The 27,292-nt window shown below is 41.9% G+C and overlaps 1 protein-coding gene across 1 annotated transcript in view; it reads left to right on the top strand.

The window, feature by feature from the left end:
* Nucleotides 1-27,292, top strand: part of bckdhb (branched chain keto acid dehydrogenase E1 subunit beta) — a 247,391-nt gene that overhangs the window by 92,555 nt on the left and 127,544 nt on the right. Inside the window, exon 7 of the mRNA XM_073056423.1 lies at nucleotides 5,270-5,367. Coding sequence (XP_072912524.1) covers nucleotides 5,270-5,367 — 98 coding nt within the window. The remainder of the gene's footprint in view (nucleotides 1-5,269; nucleotides 5,368-27,292) is intronic.

Raw genomic sequence — 27,292 nt, 5'->3', positions numbered from 1 at the left:
CCTCCTCAGGTCCACCACCAGCTCCTTAGTCTTTTTCACATTAAGCTGCAGGTGATTCTGCTCGCACCATGTGACAATGTTTCCCACCGTAGCCCTGTACTCCGCCTCATCTCCCATGCTGATGCATCCAACTATGGCAGAGTCATCAGAAAACTTCTGAAGATGGCAAGACTCTGTGCAGTAGTTGAAGTCTGAGGTGTAGATGGTGAAGAGAAAGGGAGACAGGACAGTCCCCTGTGGAGCCCCAGTGCTGCTGACTACTCTGTCTGACACACAGTGTTGCAAGCGCACGTACTGTGGTCTGCCAGTCAGGTAATCAATAATCCATGACACCAGGGAAGCATCCACCTGCAGCACTGTCAGCTTCTCACCCAGCAGAGCAGGGCGGATGGTGATGAACGCACTGGAGAAGTTAAAAATCATGATCCTCACAGTGCTCGCCGGTTTGTCCAGGTTGGTGTAGACACAGTTCAGCAAGTAGACGATGGCATCCTCAACTCCTAGTTGGGGCTGGTAGGCGAACTGGAGGGGGTCTAAGTGTGGCCTAACCATAGGTCGGAGCTGCTGTAGAACAAGTCTCTCCATGGTCTTCATGATGTGGGAGGTCAATGCCACCGGTCTGTAGTCATTGGAGCCACTGGGGCGTGGTGTCTTCGGTACAGGGACGAGGCAGGACGTCTTCCACAGCACAAGTGCTGTGCTGTGATTCTTATAAGATGATTCTTATAGCTTCATAGTTTCAATTGGTAGATGCATTGTACTTCAAATGGGTTTTTTTAAATACAAAAAATAAGTTTAGTGATTTAAAATAAGAGTTTATTGGTGCTTGATGCTCAAAGAACTGTAAATGTACTGATATTTCTGAATATTCAGTGGAGAAGCTACTGAAGAAGCTTATTCCAAATCTTTGTTAAATAAAAACTGCTACTGGTGAGTTGATTATAGCTGTAACCTAGTGGGTATTTTCCTTAGCTGCGGTATTTAATTCCAAAAGTGGGACATTCTGTTCCTCTGACTCAAATATAAACTTTATAGATCTCCAGGAATGATGCCTGTTTAAGCCACATGGTTTTAACATTCATGAACAACCTCCTTTTGTAGTGTTTGAACTATCTTGACTCAGCTGAGTTTACAGATTGAATGAAAAGCAGTTGGTTTTAGATAATAAATTGCATTTTTTTCTGGGAATTTTTTCTTTATTAATATTAACAATGTGATATATGCTAATTAGTTATTTTCCTTTTTGGATTTGATACTGATTTGTAAGCAAAAGTAATCTCATATTTTCCTTCACAGGCAATAAATTTGTGCAAATTTTGCCACAGTTTTGAGACCAAGCAAAGACCATAAGACATAGGAGCAGAATTAGGCCAGTTAGCCCATCGGGTACACCCTGCCATTCCATCATAGCTGGTTTATTATGCCTCTCAATCCCATTCTCCTTTCTTCTCCCCTTACTTGACACCTTTATTAATCAAAAACCTATCAACCTTCACTTTAAATATATCCAATGATTTGGCCTCCACTGTTGTCTGTGCAATTATTTCCACAGATTCACTACCCTCTGACTAAAGATATACCTCTTCATCTCTGTTCTAAACGGATGTTCTGTTTTCTGAGGTTGTGCTCTCTGGTCCTTTCCACATCCACTCTATTAAGGCCTTTTAAAATTCAATAGGTTTCAATGAGGTGCCACCTCAGTTTTCTGAACTCCAGCAAGTACAGGCCCAGCCAGAGCCATCAAATGCTTCTCATACATCAAGCCTTTCATTCTTGGAATCATTCTCGTGAACCTCCTCTGGACCCTCTCCAATGCCAGCACATCTTTTCTTAGATAAGGACCCCAAATTGCTCACCCCAGTATGGTCTGACTGATGCATTACATCCTTGTTTTTATACGCTAGTCCTCTTGAATGCATTGCTGGCATTGCATTTGATTTCAGTACCACCAACTCAATCTGCAAATTAATCTTTAGGGGATTCTGCACAAGGTCTCCCAAATCCTTTAGCACCTCTGATTTATGAATGTTCTCCCTGTTTAGAAAATAGTCTATGCCTCTATTTGTTCTACAAAAATACATGACTATACACTTCACTATATTCCATCTGCCATTTCTTTACTCAATTTTCTAATCTGTCTAAGTCCTTCTGCAGACTTCCTGTCATCTCAGCAATACTAGCCCCTCCACCTTTCATCGAATCATCTGCAAGTATGACTACAAAGCCATCAATTCCATCACCCAAATCTTTGACATCCAACTTGAAAATAAGTGGTCCAACACTGACTCCTGTGAACCAGCACTAGTCTATGGCAGCCAACCAGAACTTTGTCACAAAACTATCAGTTCCATTATCTAATCATTGCCAACCAGAAAAGGCCCTCTTTATTCCCACTTTGCATTCTGCTGTCAGCTAATCTTCTATCCTTGCTAGTATCTTTCCCTTAACACCAAGGGCTCTTATTTTGTTAAGCCTCATGTGCGGCACTGTATCAAAGCCTTCCTGAAAATGCAGCTTTCTTCCTACCTGTTATTTCCTCAAACAGATTTGACAGACAAGATTTCCCCCTTAAGAAAACCATGCTAACTGAGCTATTATCATATGCCTCCAAGTACCCTGAAACCTCATCCTTAATAATGAACTCCAGCTTCTAAACACCACTGAAGTCAAGCTAACTGATATATAATTTCCTTTCTTTTGCCTGCATTACTTCTTAAAGACTGGACTGACATTTGCAATTTTCTAGTCCTCTGGAACCATTCCAGAATCTAGTGATTTTTGAAAGATAATTACTAATGTCTCCATAATCTCTTCAGCTGCCTTTTTCTGCACCCTGGTGTGTAGTCCTTCTGGTCTAGGTGACTTATCTAGCTTTAGACCTTTCAGATTCCTAAGCACCTTTTCCTTAGTAGTAGCAGCTACACTCACTTCTGCCCACTGGCTCTGTCAAATTTCTGGCATACTGCTAGGGTTTTCCACTGTTAAACTGATGCAAAATACTTATTATGATTGTTCGCCATTTCTTTGTCTGCTATTACTTCGTCCAGTGTCATTTTCTAGTGGTCCAATATCACTCTTGCCTCTCTTTTACTCTTTATATATCTAAAAAAAAATCTTCTGATAAACTCTTTTATATTATTGGCTGGCTTACCTTCATATTTCATAATTTCTCTGCTTGTGGCCTTTTTAGTTACCTTCTGTTTAGTTTTTAAAAGCTTCCCAATCTTCTAATTTCCCACAAATTTTTGCTATATTTTATGCTTTCATTTTTGCTTTTTTGCTGTCTTTTACTTGTCAGCCAAGGTTGCGTCATCTTCCCTTTAGGATACTTTTTGATTTTTGTGATGTATCAATCCTGTTCTTCTCAATTGCTCTCAGAAACTCCAGTTATTGCTGTTCTGCCATCTTCCTTTAAGGAGCTCCCTTCCAGTTAACTTTGGCCAGCTCCTCTCTCAGACCTCTGCAATTCCCTTTTCTCGTCTGTAATGCAGACATGTCTGACTTTATCTTCTCCTTCTCAAACTGCAATGTGAATTCTCTTATATTTTGATCACTGGCTCCTGTGAGTTCCTTTACCTTAAGCTCTCTAATCAAGTCTGGTTCATTATATAACACTCAATCCAGAATTTCCTTTCCCCTTGTGGGCTCAACTACAAGGAGCTCTAAAAAGCCATCTCGAAGGCATTCTACAAATTCAATCTTTGAGATCCAGCACCACTTGATTTTCCTAAGCTATCTGTATATCGAAATCCCCCATGTCTATCATAACATTGCCCTTTTTATGTTTTTTTCTATCTTCCATTATGATTTGTACCCCACAACCTAGCCACTTTTCGGAGGCCTGTATATAACTCCCATCAGGATCTTCTTACCTTTGATGTTTCTTAACCCTACCCAGAAGGATTCTATAGCTTCCTATCCTATGTATTGTCATCCTAAGGATTTGATTTTGTTCTTTACCAACAGTGATTGGTCATGGAGTTTTATTAATGGCTGCCTGGTTTTTGATTGCAGTTAGGCAAATAAATAACTGGTGTAATAGAGAAAAATACTCTGTGCATCAATTGTATTTTTTGTAGAAAGTTGCTTGTGGAAGTAAATCAGTGGTTTTTGGAACTCTACTGCTATTACATTGGTATATTGGATATGCAGAAGACAACACAACACCAGCCAAAATACACCAGAAAAGGAGCGTACCAATGTTGCATAATATTTATAGAGTGTATTTAACGTCAGGATATCCTATTAGAACATTGGACTTAGGGCTGTAATGTATTTTAAGTAGTTTATGGCACATAAAAATCATGCCTGTGGTCAGTTCTATTATCAGTGGCCATTCATACTATAACAGATGATGACAGTGTTGTATATGTTAGGATTGTTAAATTATGAAGCATGGAATTTTTAAATTTTTATAACAATCGCTATTACTTTTTAGGATAATTTGTACTATATAGAAAGTTTATGGCAAAAATTTTGTAGTGCTTTTCAAGCAGAAAATGCTGGGGATATTCAACTGACCTAGCATGATCTTTGGTGAGAAAGGAGACTGAATATTTCAGGTCAGAACTGGAGAAGTTAGAAAACAAATAGGTTTAAAGTTACTGAATGGGCAGAGTTGGGCAAAGCATTCCATTGATTTAATTCTGAATTTGCTGATTATCCAAAAACCTTTTGATGTGGCCTGGAGTTATCTTTTTATTTGTTATTTATTTATTTACTTGCTACTTACTTAAGTACTTAGACTGAGCGTGGATCAGGCTCTTCCGGCCCTTTGAGCTGCACCACCCAGCACTCATCCAGTTTAACCCTAGCCTAATCACAGGAAACCGGAACACTCGTAGAAAACCCACATGGTCCCAAACTCCTTACAGGCTATGGCGGGAATTAAACCCAGTTGCTGGTAATGAAAAGCGGTGCGCTAACCACTACACTACTGTGTTTTGGTGGTACGTATGCATACCATTCTCACAGAAAAACTTCCTTGCTTTATTTACTTTCTGAAGACCAAATGAATAACAATAATTCTTCAAGAAAATGCTATTTGTTTATTATAACTGCACAAAGAAGTCTGATTTATTTATTTATTTAGCTAATTCTTAAGGAATATTTTTCATATAGTTCACACATTTTTAACGAGCACTTGAGAACTTCATTTGCTATGCAGTAGAATAAACTAATATCTGAGTACTATATATTGTGTTAGTCTAGTTGGTGAACAAGTGGACACGTTAATGTTTTGTTCTTTTATTTTCTTTCATTTACTCAGTGGAACAAGTTCCTGTGGAGGCTTACCAAATCCCTCTTTCACAAGCAGAAGTTCTTCAGGAGGGAAGTGATGTGACGCTTGTTGCTTGGGGAACTCAGGTCAGCATTTGATTATTTAATTTTTCGGAAGAACACTTATGTTTATTGTTTTTGACTTAAAAATCATATCTTTTAATATTCAGTGGTTTTTTTAAAGAAAAAGGAGCTGTTAATATATAAGTATGGTGATTTTTTTAAATCAATAAAAGCGTAACGGTTTGTACATGGCTGTGTAAAATTGATTCCAAGTTAAATAAAAATACTAGGGAGTATTATAGAATAGAGCCTTCACTGTATATTTTAAAAATATAAAACGGAATAAATCAGAGCAGTTGATTATTTCCTTACCCACCGGTGTTGCTTAGTATCTTGGTTGTACAGTAATTTTGAAGTAACATACAGTAACATCCCATGTGAGCAGTTGATCTCTGTTGTAGATCTTGGAGAAAGAATTGTATGAACATTGAAAATAAGGATGTGTGCTACCTTCCTCTGCAACTGAATCCTGGACTACCTGACCAACAGACTACAGTCAATAAGGATAAACAGTAGCACCTCCACCATGATTATTCTAAACACTGGTGCTCCACCAGGGTTGAGTTTTCAACCCCCTTACTTTGTGCCCCATACACTTCTGACTACGTGGCCAGATTCTGCTCTAACTCCATTTACAAGTTTGTAGATGTTACCACTATAGTGTGCTATATCTCAAATAATGATGAGTTGGAGTACAGGAAAGATACAGAGAGCTTAGTAACATTGTGTCATGAAGTCAACCTTTCCCTTAATGTCAGCAAAGCAAAAAATAGTAATTGACTTCTGAAGTGGTGGCGGTGCACATGCTCCTGTCTATATCAATGGTGTTAAGGTTGAGAGGGCTGATAGTTTCTAGTTCCTATGAGTGAATGTCACCAATAGCCTGTCCTGGTCCAACCACATAGATGTTAAGGCCAAGATAGCTCACCAATTTTTATCGATGCACCTTAGAAAGCATCTTACCTCAATGCATCATGGCTTGGTCTGGCAATTGCTGTGCTCTTGACCATAAGAAACTGCAGAGAGTTGTGGACACTAGATAGATAGATAGATAGATAGATACTTTATTCATCCCCATGGGGAAATTCAACTTTTTTTCCAATGTCCCATACACTTGTTGTAGCAAAACTAATTACATACAATACTTAACTCAGTAAAAAATATGATATGCATCTAAATCACTATCTCAAAAAGCATTAATAATAGCTTTTAAAAAGTTCTTAAGTCCTGGCGGTTGAATTGTAAAGCCTAATGGCATTGGGGAGTATTGACCTCTTCATCCTGTCTGAGGAGCATTGCATCGATAGTAACCTGTCGCTGAAACTGCTTCTCTGTCTCTGGATGGTGCTATGTAGAGGATGTTCAGAGTTTTCCATAATTGACCGTAGCCTACTTAGCGCCCTTCGCTCAGCTACCGATTAAACTCTCCAGTACTTTGCCCACGACAGAGCCCGCCTTCCTTACCAGCTTATTAAGACGTGAGGCGTCCCTCTTCTTAATGCTTCCTCCCCAACACGCCACCACAAAGAAGAGGGCGCTCTCCACAACTGACCTATAGAACATCTTCAGCATCTCACTACAGACATTGAATGACGCCAACCTTCTAAGGAAGTACAGTCGACTCTGTGCCTTCCTGCACAAGGCATCTGTGTTGGCAGTCCAGTCTAGCTTCTCGTCTAACTGTACTCCCAGATACATGTAGGTCTTAACCTGCTCCACACATTCTCCATTAATGATCACTGGCTCCATATGAGGCCTAGATCTCCTAAAGTCCACCACCATCTCCTTGGTCTTGGTGATATTGAGACGCAGGTAGTTTGAGTTGCACCATATCACAAAGTCCTGTATCAGTTTCCTATACTCCTCCTCCTGTCCATTCCTGACACACCCCACTATGGCCGTGTCATCAGCGAACTTCTGCACATGGCAGGACTCCGAGTTATATTGGAAGTCTGATGTGTACAGGGTGAACAGGACCGGAGAGAGTACGGTTCCCTGCGGCGCTCCTGTGCTGCTGACCACCGTGTCAGACCTACAGTCTCCCAACCGCACATACTGAGGTCTATCTGTCAAGTAGTCCACTATCCAATCCACCATGTGAGAGTCTACTCCCATCTCCGTTAGTTTGTGCCTTAAGATCTTGGGCTGGATGGTGTTAAAGGCACTAGAGAAGTCAAGGAATGTAATCCTCACAGCACAACTGACCCCATCTAGGTGAGAGAGTGATTTGTGCAGCAAATACGTGATAGCATCCTCCATTCCCACCTTCTCCTTATACGCAAACTGAAGAGGATCCTGGGCGTGCCTGGTTTGTGGCCTCAGATTCTGTATTATTAGCCGCTCCATGGTCTTCATCACGTGCGACGTCAAGGCAACAGGTCTGAAGTCATTCAACTCCTTTGGTTGTGGTTTCTTCGGTACCGGGACAATACAGGATGTTTTCCACTGTCTGGGTACTCTTCTCTGCTCCAGGCTCACGTTGAAGATGCGCTGTAGTGGTTCTCCCAGCTCACTCAGCATGTCACAGGAACCAATGCCAATACCAATACCAATACCAATTAAATGCTCCCTGTGGCGAGTGTCTCAAATAGCCTTTGACATCCATATCCATTTTCTGGCTTTTATATGTGACTTAACTGCTAAGCCTGGAGGAACCGTTTCTACTGACAGGAGAAAAGGCAAAACTGAATTACTGGTGTCTTAAAACCAGTCACCGGGCAGATGAGGCTTCTCAGTTCTGGTGGGCAGTTCAAATCTCCACTGTCTTGTGGCTGTACCCATTCATGGGGAAGGCTTTGTAAGTAAACCCCAATAAAAAAGTGCTAATGCAGTCCCACATAAAGTTCAATGCTGATTGACAACTCCTGCGATGGTACTTGTGCCAAACTGGATCAGTCCCTGCCATTCCTTGGAATTCATCAGCTGTTGAGGTGAGATCCATCCCACCATAGAATTCTCTGTTCTCTCTTCCATCAGGCAGAATACAAAAGCCTGAAAGCACATATCATCTCTTGCAATTCTGTGCATTGGATTCTGCATACCAGGCTGTGATGCAGCGAGTTCTGCATTGTACATCTGTAAAAATTTACAAGTCTTTGGTGACATACTAACTCTTCTCAAATTCCATAATGAAGTAGAGCCACTGCGTGCCGCCTTCATGATTGCATCAATATGTTGGCAGAAGGTACTTAAAACTGCTGATCCCTCAATGAGAATTGGTGTGTGTTCTCTCAACTTCTTCCTGAAATCCACAATCCTGATGTTGACCAGGTGTAAAATCAATACAATAGAATTTGAAGCGCATCATAGATGTTACGAATGTGCCACAGCTCTGAGGGGCCGAAGGGTGTGGGGTAGCCCCCTCCTTTGTGAGAATCGCAAGATCACTATTAAGTCAGTTCAGGGGACACAGGAAATGAGAGAAAGACATGCAGAATCCACAAAAGGGTTGGAATGTGTCCTGGCCTCTGAAAGGCGGACCCATTGATACCAGCTATTGTCTCTTGGAGACGGACTTGTGTATTGCATCCTGTACTATGCATCGAAGCCCCAGGCAATGAACCGAGGGGGAGGTTGGTGGAGGGATTGCATCATCCCAACCTGATTGACAACTGAGACCCTATGAGTCAGGATAAAAAGAGGGTCTGTGGGAACAGCCCCTCAGACGCACCAGAAGAAACGCTAGCGATCCCGTAATAGCGAAAGCCGGTGGAAGGCCACGTGCGTCCGCTTCCATTTGTCCGGAATCGGTGGCCTTTGCCACGGAAAAATGGTTTTTTTAGCTAACAACGGGGAACTCAACTCTCAACGACTCTCGAAGGATTGACATCATAAACGGAATGGGCAAGTTTTAACCTGTCTTTCTCTCCAACCAAAGGCTGCAGCCTACAGCTTGACTGAACTAAAGTGACTTTTATATTTCCATCGGACAATACATTATCCCCTAGACAATGATAGAGCTATTTCTTATTGATTATTATTATACCAGCACTTTTAGATTTAGTATTGACGACGTATATTATCTGTGTGTTTGCATTGATATTATTTTTGTGTATTTCTATCAATAAATACTGTTAAAAATAGTACCATCAGACTTCAACAGACCTCTCTATCTTTGCTGGTAAGTGACCCAGTTACGGGGTATGTAACATAGAGAAGGAGAGGAAGACCGGATATTATCAGATATTTGACAAGAAAGCTTGTTTTGGATGTTTTAGTGTTCCCCAGATTGAAAAGAGGGTAGAGAATGTAGCAGCTGTACACGCAATACTACAGAGAGATCCAGAAGGAGTAATCTGCCATGATTTCAGATGCAAAGAATGATATTTATCTTGTTTTCTGTGCTTAACACTTTTCTAAAGGGAAAATAGTAACTTGGAATGGTGGGAGTTTTAACAGTATCTAAAGATTAATCAAATGAAGTGTTGTAGCGATGTGCTACACACAGCGCTGAAATAACGACACGCAGTCGGTAAGTCGTTTCGAGACTAGTTTATTCAAACTTCGCGGTGCTGGCCTCTCTGGGCGGAAATGACATCGGAGGTGCATTACCAAAGTCTCCCCCCGCGCGCTGGCTATTTGTGAGCCGGTTCGCCTGCGCAGAAAGTGGGTTGCCACATAACCCCCCCCCTCCAGAAGCGGCGATACACCCCCCAATGTCTGGATCAGCCTCTGTTTGGGAGGTCTGCCTCTGCGCCGCGGTGCCTGAACCTCGACCGGCTGCGCCAAGTCCACATGGGCTGGTTTGAGTTGGTCCACCGTGAAAACCTCCTCTTTCCCCCCAATGTACGTGGACCCGTTGTTGTTGATCACCTTGAACGGCCCCTCGTACGGCCGCTGTAGTGGTGCCCGGTGTCCGCCCCTTCGTACAAATACAAACTTACAGTTTTGCAGGTCTTTGGGTACATGGGTCGGGGTCCGTCCGTGTTGTGAAGTTGGTACGGGGGCCAGGTTGCCGAGCCTCTCGCATAGTCTGTCCAGGACTGCTGCGGGTTCTTCCTCTTGCCCCCTTGGGGCTGGTATGAACTCTCCTGGGATGGCCAATGGCGCTCCGTACACCAACTCGGCCTTCAAGGCGTGCAGATCCTCTTTGGGCGCTTTACGAATTCCAAGCAGGACCCAGGGAAGCTCGTCCACCCAGTTAGGTCTTCTCAGGCGGGCCATGAGAGCCGACTTCAAGTGACGGTGGAAGCGTTCCACCAGTCCGTTCGACTGTGGGTGGTAGGCAGTTGTGTGGTGTAGCTGCGTTCCCAACAGGCTGGCCACAGCTGACCACAGGCTGGAGGTGAACTGGGTGCCTCTGTTGGAGGTAATGTGGGCCCCGAAGCGTGCTACACAGGTTGCAATCAGTGCTCAGGAGCAGGAATCAGCAGATGTGTCGGTGAGCGGGACCGCCTCTGGCCACCTCGTGAACCGGTCTACCATCATTAGGAGGTACCGCGCTCCTCGGGACACTGGTAGGGAGCCCACGGCATCACATGAATGTGGTCGAACCTCCGGTGGGTGGGTTCGAACTGCTGCGGCGGGGCTTTAGTGTGCCGCTGCACCTTGGCTGTTTGGCACTGCACGCACGTTCTGGCCGATTCACTGACCTGCTTGCGAAGTCCGTGCCATGCGAACTTGCTGGAGACCAGCTGGACGGTTGACCTGATAGATGGGTGCGCCAAACCGTGTATGGAGTCGAAAACTCGCCGCCTCCAGGCTGCCGGGGTGATGGGGCGAGGTTGGCCGGTAGCCATGTCGCACAGGAGGGTCCTATCACCTGGGCCTACGAGAAAGTCCTGCAGCTGCAAACCCGAGACTGCGGTCCTGTAGCTGGGCATCTCGTCGTCTGCCTGCTGCGCCTCCGCCAGTGCTGCATAGTCCACCCCCAGGGACAGGGCCTGGACAGCTTGTCTGGAGAGTGCGTCCGCCACGACGTTGTCCTTCCCCGAGACATGCTGGATGTCCGTCGTGTACTCGGAGGTGTAGGACAGATGTCGCTGCTGGTGAACCGACCAGGGATCGGACACCTTCGTGAATGCGAAGGTCAACGGTTTGTGGTCCGTGAACGCGGCGAATGGCCTACCTTCTAAGAAGTACCTGAAATGCCGGATTGCCAGATACAGTGCCAGCAGCTCCCGGTCGAAAGCACTGTACTTGAGTTCGGGTGGTTGTAGGTGCTTGCTGAAGAACGCCAGGGGTTGCCAGCACCCCTCGATGAGCTGCTCCAGGACCCCACCGGCTGCTGTGTTGGATGCGTCCACCGTGAGGGCGGTCGGAATGTCCATTCTGGGGTGCACCAGCATCGCGACATCTGCCAAGGCTTCCTTGGCTTTAACGAAAGCGGCCACGGCCTCCTCATCCCAAGTAATGTCCTTGCCTTTACCCGACATCAGGGTGTACAAAGGGCGCATGATACGGGCTGCTGAGGGGAGGAAACGGTGGTAGAAGTTCACCATACCAACGAACTCCTGCAGGCCTTTGACCGTGTTGGGCCGGGCAAAGTGGTGGATCGCGTCTACCTTGGCTGGCAGAGGTGTTGCTCCGCCTTTCGTAATCCTGTGGCCCAGGAAGTCGATGGTATTGAGACCAAACTGGCACTTGGCCGGGTTGATCGTGAGGCCGAAATCACTCAGGCAGGAGTAGAGCTGGCGGAGGTGGGACAGATGCTCCTGACGACAACTGCTGGCTATAAGGATGTCGTCCAAATAGATGAACGCAAAGTCCAGGTCGCGTCCCACTGTGTCCATTAGCCGCTGGAACGTCTGTGCGGCATTCTTCAGGCCGAACGGCATTCGGAGGAACTCGAACAGGCCGAACGGGGTGATGAGTGCTGTTTTGGGGATGTCTTCAGGGTGCACCAGGATTTGATGGTATCCCCGGACGAGGTCTACTTTGGAAAAGATTCTTGCCCTGTGCAGGTTTGCTGCAAAGTCCTGTATGTGCAGCACGGAGTAGTGGCCTAGAGTGGTAGCCTCGTTCAGTCTGCGGTAGTTGCCGCATGGGCTCCAACCCCCGGCTGCTTTGGGCACCATGTGCAGGGGGGAGGCCCATGGGCTGTCGGACCTCCGTACGATCCCCAATTCCTCCATCCTCTTGAACTCCTCCTTCGCCAGGCGGAGCTTTTCTGGGGGGAGCCTTCGTGCGCGGGCGTGGAGGGGTGGTCCCTGGGTCGGGATGTGGTGCTGTACCCTGTGTCTGGGCATGGCTGCTGTGAACTGCGGTGCCAGAATCGATGGGAAGTTCGCCAGGATTCTGGTGAATTCGTTGTCCGACAGCGTGATGGAGTCCAGGTGTGGGGCCGGCAACTTAGCTTCACCCAGGGAGAATGTTTGGAAAGTCTTGGCATGTACCAGTCTTTTCCCTTGCAAGTTGACCAGCAGGCTGTGAGCTCGCAAGAAGTCTGTCCCCAAGAGTGGTTGGGCCACGGCGGCTAGTGTAAAGTCCCACGTTAACAGGCTGGCGCCGAACTGCAGCTGCACTGTGCGGGTGCCGTAGGTCCATATCGTGCTGCCGTTTGCGGCCCTCAGGGTGGGTCCTGGCTTCCTGTTGCGGGTGTCGTACCCTGTCGGGGGCAAGACGCTGATCTCCGCTCCGGTGTCGACCAAGAAGCGGCATCCCGCCTATTTGTCCCAGACGTACAAGAGGCTGTCCTGGTTGCCTGCCGCCGTAGTCATTAGTGGCAGCTGGCCCTGGCCCTTGCAGGGCGGGCGACAACAGCGGGCTTTTGTGCCCCACCGCTGGTGGTAGAAACACCACTGTTCACTGGCCTCCTCACTCCTGCCTCTGTGTTGTGTGCGACCCCCTGCCGGGCCTGGTCTGGTCTGCTGTTGGGCGCGTGGCCTGGCAATCTGACCGACGGACGCCGCGCTCTCCCTCTTGGCTTTCCACAGCACGTCTGCCCGGGCCGCCACCTTCCGGGGGTCACTGAAATCTGCATCGGCCAGCAGCAGATGTATGTCCCCAGGCAGTTGCTCCAGGAACGCTTGCTCGAACATAAGGCAGGGCTTGAGTCCGTCAGCCAGGGACAGCATCTCGTTCATCAATGCTGATGGCAGTCTGTCTCCCAAACCGTCCAGTTGAAGCACGCCGTGAGAGGCCAAAGGTCTCAATGAGCAGCGCTTTGAATGCTTCATATTTGCCTTCTTCCAGGGGCGACTGTATGAAATCCGCAACCTGGGCGGCCGTCTGCTGGTCAAGGGCACTCACCACGTGGTAGTAACGCGTGGAATCAGAGGATATCTGCCGAATCTGGAACTGGGATTCTGCTTGGCTAAACCACACGCGTGGTCGCAGCGTCCAGAAAGTCGGCCGTTTGAGCGAAACTGCGTGAACATATGAAGAGTCGGTCATCTTTGGTCCAAATCCCGTTTGAACTGTCGGGGTCACCAATGTAGTGATATGCTACACACAGCGCTGAAATAACGACATGCAGACGGTAAGTCGTTTCAAGACTAGTTTATTCAAACTTCGCGGTGCTGGCATTTAAATGCCTAGCGCCCGCCCTCTCCGGGCGGAAATGACGTTGGAGGTGCATTACCAAAGTCTCCCCCCGCGCGCTGGCTATTTGTGAGCCGGTTCGCCTGCGCAGAAAGTGGGTCGCCACAGTGTTACCTTTCCTGGATATTAACTAATGAAATTTGTCCATTGTACACTTTCTGATAGACTGTGAAAATGATTTTGTTGGTTAACTTGCCTGTTAATTTACTAAGATAGAATATTAACAAACATTGTATATTTAAACTCTTCTCTTACTACATCTAGTTTTTTTGTGGGAAAACTTTGCTTTACTCTGGCTCCTAAATTCTGTTTGTTGTAGAAGTTGGTAGAAATTCTGTTTGAGTTGGGTGACCTGGTGGCTCAGCTATTAGAGCTGCTGTGAGATTCTCCAGGGTAGTCTAATGTCATTCATCATCTCAAAGCTGTGCATGATGCTTGATAATTGCTCATCGTAATTTACTCCTGGTGGGTGCTGGAACATCTTATAAGGAGTAGTTGGGAATGTATGGAGAGTAAAATGGGATGAGTGTAAATGGGTACAAATTGCTCAGACCTTTTGGCCTGTACATTCAGTTTCTATGCTTTGTGATTGTATAACTTGGTACTCTGTTGTTGCAGCCATTGATTATTCTGGTAGGAACTTGCAATTTCTTTTCCTATTTTGTGTCTATCTCATTGGTTGAGTGAGTTATGTAAATATATTAAAATAGTACAGAGTCCATGAAAAGGCATTGAAGTAGCAAAATGTGTGAAGACTGAAAAAAAGTACAGCTTGGTTGTACAATTGAACATGGACAATTGGTCAATTTAAGTAAATTGAACAGTATTTCACATGGATTGTATAATATATTAATATTTTCCTCATCATATCTGTGCTCTGCATATTTTCCCTTTTCAGTAAATGTGCAGAGCTGCAAGATAATTTTAACTTAAATTGTGATTAGTGCAGTAATTGATATAGTGTTAGAGATTATTGTGCAAGCTTGTAACGTAAATTTTAGAATAACTGGAAGAAATGAGACAGTGTTTTATAATTGTCCTTGGCTAAATGATCGATTATATTTTTAAAGTGGAACTCTGGCTTGGAGGCTGATCTATTTTTTCTGAAACATTCAATGTATAATAAGTTAAAACTGCCATCCTATTGCTGGCATTTTCTTTGTACATCTTTCCAAATCAATCTCTATCTCTCTAACTTTGCCTATCTCTTTCTCTGTCTATCTATATGTCTCTAGCTCTGTGTCACTAACTCTATCATTCTCTCTCTGTCATCCCTCCCCCCTCCCCCATCTTCCTCCATCCCAGAGGCAGAGAAAGCTACAGATAAAGTGTTTATAAAAACATTGATACAACCTAGGCAAGATTTAGAGGGATATGGGCAAGTCACGCAAATAGCATTAGTGCAGATGGGCATTTTTGTTGGCATGGATAGATGAGGTTACAGTGTTTGTCTTTGGGATATGTAATTCTGTGATTGTCTTTCTGTTCTATATCATTCTATGAATGTAAGCTTTCAGCTGATTTTTCTTCTGATATTTTACTCACAAACTGCTGAAATGTTGACACATTTCAAAAAGGACTGCAAATTGTATATGGATGAGTAACAGCCATAAATAATTCATTGTGGTGATTGATATTTGTCCAGTTTCTAACTTCATTAATACTTTGGTTATTAAATGTGCTTTATTCAGCTAGATTGCAGTAAATATTAATATTCTGTGTTCTTTGACTCTGCTTTCATATACTTACTACAGGGTTGTTTATTCATTAACCTTCTAAAGATGAGATATGTCAGAAAAATCTTTAAATTTGATACACTGTACACATATCTATTTTTATTACAAAGTGTGTTTTGTCCATGCAGTACATTTTAACAATTGTTTTCTGTATTATCAAATGACAAGAATCAAATTAATGGCAAAAGACTATGACACTTTTCTTAATTTTTAAATATTTTCTGCATGGAACTTTTTTTTAAGTCATATCACAAATGACCCTATCTTCCATGACCACTTATGCAATAAATATAGATGAGCAATATTCATATTAAAAGCATGTTGGAGTCTCAAGATGGCGCTCATGGAGTAAACCGCATCTAGGCTTTGCTCCAAACCTTTTACGTTTTTTTTAACCTACAAACACCCCTTAAACTTATTTTAAAGGGGTCTAAACATATAGAATTTTTTTAAAAACTATTTGAATTACTCTCAACCCGCTGAAATGTCTAGAGCAAAAGAACCGAAACAGACGAAAGAACCGTTAACTTTAGAAGTTGTTGTGAAGTTTATAGACGCTAGATTTGATGAATTGGAGAAAAAATTACTTGGAAGATTTGCACAGTATGACAATCGTTTGAGATCACTCGAAGAAAAGTTCCTGACCTTTTCACGGGAATCAAATGAACAACAAGCAAGCATTTTGGCTCTTGAAGAAGCTGCTCGTAAGAAGGATCGTATAATCGAAAAAATGCAAGAAGAGCAAACTTCGACGACCCAACAGATGGAACGCTATAAAGCTAAAATTACTGATTTGGAAAATCGTTCTCGAAGACAAAATCTTCGGTTAATTGGAATCCCGGAAAATTTGAAAGCGGTGATCTGACCGTTTTCTTCTCCAAATTTCTAGTGGATGTCCTGGGCGAAGATGTCCTGGATAACCCCCCATTAATCGATCGGGCTCACAGAGTCTCTAGATATCGGGCAGATTCAAGTCTGAAACCATGGCACATAATTCTCAGGATCCATTATCCTCACATCAAAGAACGACTGATTCGTGCGGCTCGTAAAAAAGGTATGATAACCTATCAAAATTTTAATTTTCGCATTCTGGAGGACTATAGCCCCGAAGTACTACGGGCTAGGCTGGCTTTCAGATCGGTTATGTCGAATTTTCACCAGAAAGGCTACAAGCAAGCGTTGCTGTTTCCAGCACACCTGAGAGTCACCCTTCAAGATGGATCTTTTCGGCTGTTTAAATCGCCAGCGGATGCTCAAGGTTTCCTGGAACAATGACATTTGATCGGGCTGATCAATGTAATCTAGCCTATAGATTTGGATCTGGTATAGATTGACGTTTGGGTTCTTTTTTGATACGGTTCATATATATTTCTTTTATACGATTAAAGCTCTCTTTTTTCTATCGGGTTTATTCCGATTTCATATTTTTATATATTACTAACCGATTAATGTTGAAGATGACCTATTAGGGTTATTTTTTTTTTTCTTTTTTTTAATCGATATACGCTCTTTTTTTATATTTTTAGCATTTGAATATTAAGATTTGGAAGAATAAAATGGCGTTTCTTCTTCCCGACAGACTCCAGTGTCTGTAGCGTCATAACTGTTTTGATCTGTTCGAAAGTGTTAAACCTTCATTTATTGTTTTAATTTTTTTAACCCTTTTGATAATATACATTTATAACACTAATTTTATATTTTAATTTTTCCTATATCAACCCTTTTTTTATAATGTGGGTTGTTTGTATTTTTTTTAACTTTGTTACGTCTGAGTTGCCGTCTTGAGACAAGGGGGTAATTTTAGTATTAGATCGCTCGCTTGCCTCTGTTTGGCTTTTTTCCTGGGGTTTTGAGGGTGGTGGGAGGGAGATTTTTCTTTTTTTTCTTTTTTCTGCTTGCTTTTTGCTTAGTTTTACTTCATGGGCTTATATGAAACTACTAAAATGGCTGCGGTGCTGTGACTTCCGGCTTCCCTTTGAACTTACTTTCCCCTTCCGAGTTCATGAGTTCACTTTTCTTTTAAACCTATATGTTAACTGTAATATATATTGTCAATATGGATAAGACTATTAACTTTGTTTCTTGGAATACTAATGGTTTAAATCATCCGATTAAACGGAAAAAAGTATTCAAAGTATTCCATAGAATGAATGCGAATGTTATTTTTGTACAAGAGACTCATGTTAGGAAGGTGGATAGTCAGAGGTTGTTTAGGTTTTGGAAGGGCCAACAGTATCACTCAAATTCGCAAGCCAAAGTGAGAGGTGTTTCTATTTTTATAGACTCATCAACTGCTTTTATACATTATGAAACAATTTCAGACCCGCAAGGTAGATTTTTGCTTATTACTGGGTTGCTTTTTAATCAAAAAGTTGTTTTAGTTAATGTTTATGCTCCAAATACTGACTGTCCTGAATTTTTTAAATGTTTATTTACATCCTTTCCTAATTTGAATCAATACAGATTGATAATGGGCGGGGATTTCAATTGTTGTTTAAACCCTTTGATGGATAGATCCAAACCCATTCAAACTTTTCCGAACAAATCGGCTTCTCTTATTAATTCTTTCATGATTGATTCAGCTATCTGTGAAATCTGGCGTTTTCTACACCCTAATGATAAAGAGTTCTCATACTTTTCCCATGTGCATCATAATTACTCAAGGATTGACTACTTTTTCATTGATCAGCACTTCCTTACAGATGTCATGGATTGCAAATACGACTCTATTGTTATATCTGATCATGCACCTTTGAAGTTATCTATTAAGGTGACGGATTCACATATTACTACTAAAAGTTGGAGGTTTAATTCTGTTTTACTGCAGGACTCTGACTTTATTAACTTTATTAAACAGCAAATTGATTTGTTTTTCTCAATAAATTCCACAGCAGACATCTCTAGTGGAACTCTCTGGGATACTTTTAAGGCATATATTCATGGTGTTATGATACCAGCCCCCTCCTTTGTGAGAATTGCAAGAGCCCTAGTGAAAGGGGGGTCAATGACCCGAGAGAGAGAGAGCAAGAGAGAGAGAGAGACAGGCTGAATGGACACAGAAAATGGAAAGACAGCGACGTGCTGGATACCGCATTCCACTGGGACAAAAGCTGGGGACTGTGGCATTGTTCTCAGGAGACACCTGGGAACTGCAGACGTGCCAACTCGCAGGGACATTGTAAAGCCCTCGGGCAAAGTGGGCTGGTTGAGAGAGAGATTGCATCACCTGCAACCTGATTGACACCTGAGATCCCGTGAGGCAGTATAAAGAAGGGTCTGAAAGAGGACGACCCTCAGACGCACCAAGGAGACACCAAGAAGCACGATAACGCTTCCCGTGGGAACGGGAAGCCATTTTGAAATAAGCCACGTGCGTTAAATTCCGAATGCGGGGTTTGTGGCTGGAACCAACGGAAGATCGCTTTTTAACTAACAACGGGGAAGATCGCTCCCCTGATTCCACGGATGTTTTGGGCAAGTTTTTCCGTTTATCTCTCTCTCTCTCTCCAACACGTGAAACCAAAAGGGAAAAGCCTGCAGACTTCAGAGTGACTCTTTATATTTCCAATTGGACTCAGTATTATACCCTAGACAACGAAAGAGCTTATTTCTGAGTGATTATTAATGTACCTGCGTTTTAGATTGAGTATTGACGCATGTTATCTGAATGTTTGTATTAACCTTAATTTTTGTGCCCCTTTATTAATAAAACTTTTGAAAATAGTACCATTGGACTTCAACTGACATATCTATCTTTGCTGGTAAGTGAAACCAGTTACTGGTTTCATAACAAGTGGGGTTCTCGTCTCGGGATTTGACACCAAAAAGGGGGAGGTCAGTCAATCGGGATTGTAAGTCAAAAAAAAAATAATTTGGATCTGGTACGCAGGTAGCCAGACAGAAAAACCAGCAAAGATGGACGTGTGTGAATTTATGAAAAACGCGACTGTGGCGGCGCTAGAGGTGAGCGCCAAAGCAGACTTGTTAAATTTGGCGAAGGGGTTAGAACTGGAGAACGAGCAGGATCACGCTGAGAGGCAAAGACAGCATGAAATTCGGATCAGAGAGTTAGCAGCAGCCGAGAGAGCGGCAGCGGGGAGAGAAAGAGAGAGGGAGGAGCTAAGGAGAGAGCGGTTTAATGTTAGTCGGGAGCTGAGAGTAGTACCTCCGTTCGAGAAGACGGATGTTGATAGTTATTTCATTACTATATACCAGAATCAGAAGTGGCCGGGGGAGCAGTGGGTCGCGTTGTTGCGAAGTGTGTTAGCAGGAGGGAGGATTTGGGCAGCCATGATGCCGACCCGCCGACCGGCGAGTGCGGTGGCCCCGCCCCTAGAGTCCCAAAGCTATCGCGCATGCGCGGTCACACGCAGCCTGTCCAGAAAAGCAGTGAGCAGTTTAAATCGGGCCAGCAGTAATCTGGCCAAGATGTTTTTACCGACCATGTACCATGAGGGTTCCGAGGGTGGTAAAACAGAAAGCAGTAAAGTAAAAGGGGGTAAGGGAGAGGAAATAGCCCTGCCCTTAGTGAAGAGAAAGGTCCTAGAGGTAGGAACTAAAGTTGAGAAACGGATAAAGTTGTTAAAATGTCCAGAGTTGGACATGGTTAATCTGTCTGGTTTGGCAGAATTGTTTGAAGAAGTTCAGAGTTCTAAAGGTGTTCTCGATGGTCCCGAGAGTGAAATGAGGGCAGTCTTAGAGAGGAAGGGTATCCTTGCTGTGGAGAAGTCAGCTGAAATGGCCGAGGAGGTTGTTTCAGCTCGCAGGGTTGCGCCTTCCCCAACGGGGGGCTGCCTAGAGAGTAACTGGAAGGATCGGGGGACGTTAGAATTTGAAAAAGGTACGGGTATTGAAAGCCTGGAAGGGGCCAATGTCCCGTTTGAGTGTGTCCAAGATGGGGGCGCACGTGGTGCTGAACCTGGTAACAGAGCTCAGGGGAAGTCTGAGGTGTTTGATTCAGGGGGACGGGGCGGCCGTCTTTGTGGATCAGATAGGGTTGGTTCAGTAGGAAAAGGGTTAACCTTGGTAACCGTGGGAAGTGTGAGTTCCACGGTGTTTGTATTCGAGAGTGGGGCCAAGGTTAATGCCGAATTTAAGGGGGGAATGAGGATTGTTATTGAAGGAAACGGAAAGTCTGTAGTTCCCAAGTCGAAGGAAGAAATTTTAAACCTGGCAGATCGCTCACAGAGTGAGTCGGGAAATAGCGGGGCCCCCCACTCTATTGTTACGCCAGGGTGGGGTGTGAAGAGGTTGCATTCGAAATGCTACCTGAAAGAGGAGTTGGAATTAAAAACAAATAGCCTGAAGGGTCTTGACAGTTTGAGGCATGGTGTTGAAAAAATAGCCCCGATGAACGAGGCGGGCGGGAGTTAAAGTCCCAACGGGGGTACTCGCCAGAAAAGAGGTGACGGTTAATGGGGATGCCATTTTTTTTTTAAACAGCAAAGCAGGTTTTACGGGTTGCGCCAAAGCCTGTGAATAATAAAGACAGACCTTTGGAGACCTGCCGGCGAAGTAAACCGACCGAAACGATTAGTATTCGCATAAACTTTTGTAGATGCACCTAAGCTAAGATCACACCTCCTTAGTTATGTTGCTGAAGAAAGCAAATAAATAAGCTGGTTATTGAGCTGAAGTCTGATGCTGCTAGGCGTTAGCATGGCACGTGAGGTTAAGGTATTAAAGCACAGGGGCACTGTACTTGTTAACTGTTTAGATGCTGACTTGAATGTATAACTGTATTACTCTGTAGTGAAAAGAAAAGCTTCTGTATTGTATTAGATTCAAAATTTCTGTAAGACTGTACCACTCTGGGTTTTAACCGCTGGTAAAAACCTTTTTAAGAGGGGAGGTGTTATGATACCAGCCCCCTCCTTTGTGAGAATTGCAAGAGCCCTAGTGAAAGGGGGGTCAATGACCCGAGAGAGAGAGAGCAAGAGAGAGAGAGAGACAGGCTGAATGGACACAGGAAATGGAAAGACAGCGACGTGCTGGATACCGCATTCCACTGGGACAAAAGCTGGGGACTGTGGCATTGTTCTCAGGAGACACCTGGGAACTGCAGACGTGCCAACTCGCAGGGACATTGTAAAGCCCTCGGGCAAAGTGGGCTGGTTGAGAGAGAGATTGCATCACCTGCAACCTGATTGACACCTGAGATCCCGTGAGGCAGTATAAAGAAGGGTCTGAAAGAGGACGACCCTCAGACGCACCAAGGAGACACCAAGAAGCACGATAACGCTTCCCGTGGGAACGGGAAGCCATTTTGAAATAAGCCACGTGCGTTAAATTCCGAATGCGGGGTTTGTGGCTGGAACCAACGGAAGATCGCTTTTTAACTAACAACGGGGAAGATCGCTCCCCTGATTCCACGGATGTTTTGGGCAAGTTTTTCCGTTTTATCTCTCTCTCTCTCCAACACGTGAAACCAAAAGAGAAAAGCCTGCAGACTTCAGAGTGACTCTTTATATTTCCAATTGGACTCAGTATTATATACCCTAGACAACGAAAGAGCTTATTTCTGATTGATTATGGTTACACCGGTGTTTTAGATTGAGTTTTGACGCATGTTATCTGAATGTTTGTATTAACCTTAATTTTTGTGCCCCTTTATTAATAAAACTTTTGAAAATAGTACCATTGGACTTCAACTGACATATCTATCTTTGCTGGTAAGTGAAACCAGTTACTGGTTTCATAACAGTGGACAGATTATTTCATATTCTGCCGGAGTTAGGAAACGAACTAACTCTAAAATATCAACATTAGTTGATAAAATTAAGGCAATTGATAAGATTTATGCATTGACCCCTAGTAAAGAACTTTATAAAGAAAGGGTGGAACTTCAAATGGAGCATAGTTTATTGTTAACCTCTTCGATTGAAAGTCAGTTAATTAAATCGAAAGCTCAATTTTATACATATGGAGATAAGTCTGGTAAATTACTAGCTAACCAATTGAAAATTGTTTCGGATAAGCGACAAATTACTAAGATTCGTAAACAAGATGGTACTCTGACGATTGATCACAAAGAGATAAATACAGCCTTTCAAGATTTTTATAATTCTTTATATCAATCAGAATGTACTAAAGACTCTTCTATAATGAGTGAATTTTTAAGGAAATTGAATATTCCAAAAGTAACTGCTGAGGATAGTGTAATTTTGGATACACCTATTACGGAGTCTGAAATAGAAAAGGCCATTTTCTTAATGAACTCGGGTAAAGCTTCGGGCCCAGATGGTTTTTCTGCAGAATTTTTTAAATCCTTTTCTTCTATACTTTCTCCTTGGCTTTGTAAAATTTTTAAAGATGCATTAAGTATAGGTAAACTACCACAATCTTTTTATGAAGCTTCTATTTCTTTAATTCTTAAAAAAGATAAAGATCCCACTGAATGTGCATCTTATCGGCCTATATCTTTGCTGAATATGGACTTTAAGATTTTTAGTAAAATCCTGGCTGTTAGATTAGAAAATATATTGCCTCGGATTATTTCTGAGGATCAGACTGGATTTATTAAAAATCGTTATTCATCTTTTAATATTAGAAAATTAATTAATATTGCTTATACTTCTTCATCTAAAATCCCAGAATGTGTCATCTCCTTAGATGCCGAAAAAGCATTTGATAGAGTCGAATGGTCATATTTATTTAATACTTTGCAACATTTTAATTTTAGTTCAAAATTTATATCATGGATTAAATTAATATATCAGAAACCTTTAGCTTCGGTTTTCACTAATAATCAAAGATCCCCTTTTTTTCAACTATTTCGGGGTACAAGGCAAGGTTGTCCTTTAAGCCCTTTATTATTTGACATTGCTTTGGAACCCTTGGCTATAGCTATTCGTGAATCACCCAATATTTTAGGTATTACCCGCGGGGAGACGATGTATAAGGTATCATTATATGCAGATGATTTGTTATTATATATATCTGATCCTGAAAGATCTATTCCTGCTATTTCTTCTTTGCTTGCTCAATTTAGTAACTTCTCTGGGTATAAATTGAATTTTAATAAGAGTGAACTTTTTCCATTAAATATGCATACTCCAATTTATAATCGGGTACCATATAGAATTGTTACAGACTATTTTACTTATTTAGGTATTAAAATTACTAAAAAACATAAAGATTTATTTAAAACTAATTTTTTGCCTTTAATAGATCAAATTAAGCAACTTGCTAATAGGTGGTCCCCACTATCAATGTCTTTGGTAGGTAGAATTAATGCCATTAAGATGATGATACTACCTAAATTTTTATACCTATTTCAAGCATTACCAATTTTTATTCCTAAATCTTTTTTTGATACAGTTGATTCTAAAATATCGTCGTATTTGTGGCAGAACAAAAATCCTAGGTTAGCTAAAAAATATTTACAGAAGCCTAAGAAGGAGGGCGGTTTGGCTCTACCAAACTTAAGATTTTACTATTGGGCAGTTAATATACGGTATTTGATATTTTGGACACAAGAATCGACTACAGTTGCTGGCCCACAATGGGTAAATTTGGAATGTAAATCTGTGCAAGATTTCTCATTGATTTCAATCTTAGGATCTTCACTTCCCTTTTCGTTATTTAAAATGAATAAACAGATAACTAATCCTATAGTCAAGTATACATTACGAATCTGGTTTCAATTTCGTAAATTTTTTGGTTTGAATAAGTTTATACTGTCAAGCCCTATAACAGCTAATTACTTTTTTCGACCATCTTCCATAGATCAAGCCTTTTATTTATGGAAAACAAAAGGTATAACATGTTTTCGTGATCTGTTTTTGGATGATAACATTATGTCCTTCGAACAATTATCTAATAAATATAATTTATCTAAAACCCATTTTTTTAGATATCTACAAATTAGAAATTTTTTATATAATGAACTAAAGTCTTTTTCGAAAGAATGTCCATTGGACATTACAGAAAGAATTTTAGCTCTTAATCCTTGTCAAAAGGGTCTTGTTGCTATCATTTATAATATGATTATGAATCTACAACCAGATATATCTGAAAAAATTAAGAAGGAATGGCAGGAAGAACTGCATTGCCCTATTTCTACTGAGCAATGGGAAAAAATTTTATTATTGGTAAACTCATCCTCTATATGTGCTAAACATACTCTAATACAATTTAAGGTCGTACACAGAGCTCATATGTCTAAAGATAAACTTGCTCGATTTTACTCGTATGTTAATCCAACCTGTGATAGATGTCATTCTGATATAGCTTCGTTGACTCATATGTTTTGGTCCTGTCCTTGCTTACATAACTATTGGAAAGATATTTTTAATATTATTTCAAGAGTTTTAAATATTAATCTCCAACCACACCCTTTTACTGCAATTTTTGGCCTACCAATGATGGATAATAAGTGTTTATCCGCTTCATTCCAACGAATGATTGCATTTATTACACTAATGGCTAGAAGATCCATTTTACTGAATTGGAAAGAAGCCAATCCTCCAACAGTATCTCAGTGGTTTTCCCAAACTATTTCCTGTTTAAGTTTAGAAAAAATTAGAAGTGTGGTTTTCGATCCTTCAGTTAAATTTGAGGAAACTTGGAGACCATTTATCCAGCATTTTCATATGAATTATACGGTCTGATCCTGAACCTTATTGTCACTATCCTGAATTGTGTGGATGGAGGTTGGGAGTCATAGGCACTACTGTATATATATAACATTATGCGATTGCCCATGTTGGTTAGTTTTCTTTTTCTATTTAGTTGTTGTTTTTTTTTTTTTTTGTTTTGGGGGGGGTTTTTCTTAATCATTTATATTATTATATGAGTTTGAGAGATTCTATGTATGGATCAATATATATTTGAATATTTATCAATCTATTATGTACTCTCAAATGTCTTGTAACAATATTTTTCTTCTGTTTTTTTTCAAAAAACTAATAAAAAGATTTGAAAAGAAAAAAGGGGAAAAAAAAAAAAAACATGTTGATCTGTGGCTCCACACATAGATGACTACGTGGATCCTTAATGGGACCAAATCTTTCCCTAATCAAATTGAATCTCTTAGGATTCTCTTTTACTTTATCTGCCAGCGATACTCTATGTTACCTTGTTGCCCACCTGATTTCCTTAAGTGTTCTCCTACATCTGTTATACTTGAAGGATTTGGTTGATCCCAGCTTCTTTTTTCCTGACCAGAACCTGAGCATTCCTCATCAACCAGGTTTCCTTAACCCTACCAGACTTGCCCTTCACTCTAAACAGGAACATTTTGACCCTAACTCTCCCTATCTCATTTTTAAAAGCCTCTCTCCTGCTTGATTGACATCTCTTTACCTTTTAACAGTAGTTCATATCTTAGTTAATAGGAACTCGCAGTGTAAAGATGCTTGTGTTTCAGTACAAATGACATCGTATATCCAGTGGTGGATATGGATGCAGCTCTTGGTGTTGGTTATGTCATAAATTAGGTTGATGTGTATCCAGTTTTGTGTAGAATACAGCTTTGCATTTTACATTGATATTGCTCTTTATGATTTGCTGAAGGATTTATGCTCATATTCTTAACTAGAATTAGTGAACTTAATATGTAAAAATATCAATACTTGGAAAATGCAGCACACTATATTGCTTTACTGTATACAGTCTTTCAGTTAGTCACCTGAAAACTTTGCCATGTACGATATTGAGATTTTCTGCACCTTAAGTAAAAATGTAATTTTTACTTATTTTTACAATTTCCTGCATTTTATAATTATTGTCTATCAAGAATGAGAGCAGACAAATGCCAGAAGTAGCTTCCAAATTTTAATAGAATTTCAAATCATACTTTCCACAATTGCAAATGTTGATAAATCCTTGTTTTATCTACTTTGGCTCTAGTTAAATGGAAAATGAGAAAACACTTAAGAATTCTACAGATAGTCGTTTTGAATTGAGTATTGAAATATTGGAAAATCAAGAAAGATAAAACTAAGGGAAAGATGGCCAAAGAAAAAATGAGAGAGATAAACTTGCCAATGGTCAATTCATCCATGGCCTCTCTGATCAATGAAAATCTAAATATAATCTCATTGATGACTATTCTTACCGTAGATTCCGGACTACAGAGCGCACCTGATTAAAAGCCGCTGGCTCTAATTTTAGAAAGAAAATCAATTTTTTACTTGTACAGGCCGCACCGGATTTTAGGCCGCACCGGATTTTCGGCCGCAGGTGTCCCACGTTGTAATATGAGATATTTACACAGAAAGATATTACACGTGAGGATTTTTTAACTTTTAATTAAATCCATATGGTAACATAAACAAATACATATTGCAAATGCTTTTTTTCGAACCGTGCCTGTAACGCGGCTACTTTTAAATATACGTTGCGTATACTTTTTTACTGAACAACATTCCAATATCTCCTAACGACTGGTAAAAAATATATATACTGCAGCCTACCAGGAAAAGTTATTGATCGCCTTTAACTTAAAAGCAGCGTTCGCTCAGATCCAATGCCGCTCGCGTAATGCCGCTCGCCCCCCTCCTTCCCGTTTATCGCAAACTGGCATTTTTCCCACAAGACGCGGCGAAACCGGGTGTGACGTCATAGCATCCCGCGATGTAGTACAGAAAACAAATATAGTTAAAACACTTCTAACTTTAACTAGAAAATGAATTACTAAGCGAAAATATTATAAACGAAATAACTGCCATAAAGGCAGCACAATGCTTTTCTTCGAGTGTTTTCCATGTTGATGAGGGTGAGTACAAATG

The sequence above is a fragment of the Hemitrygon akajei genome, chromosome 9, assembly GCF_048418815.1.
Source record: "Hemitrygon akajei chromosome 9, sHemAka1.3, whole genome shotgun sequence".
NCBI classification, from domain to species: domain Eukaryota; kingdom Metazoa; phylum Chordata; class Chondrichthyes; order Myliobatiformes; family Dasyatidae; genus Hemitrygon; species Hemitrygon akajei.
Note: the sequence above shows the minus strand (reverse complement) of the source record. Positions and strands in the feature narration are given on the sequence as shown.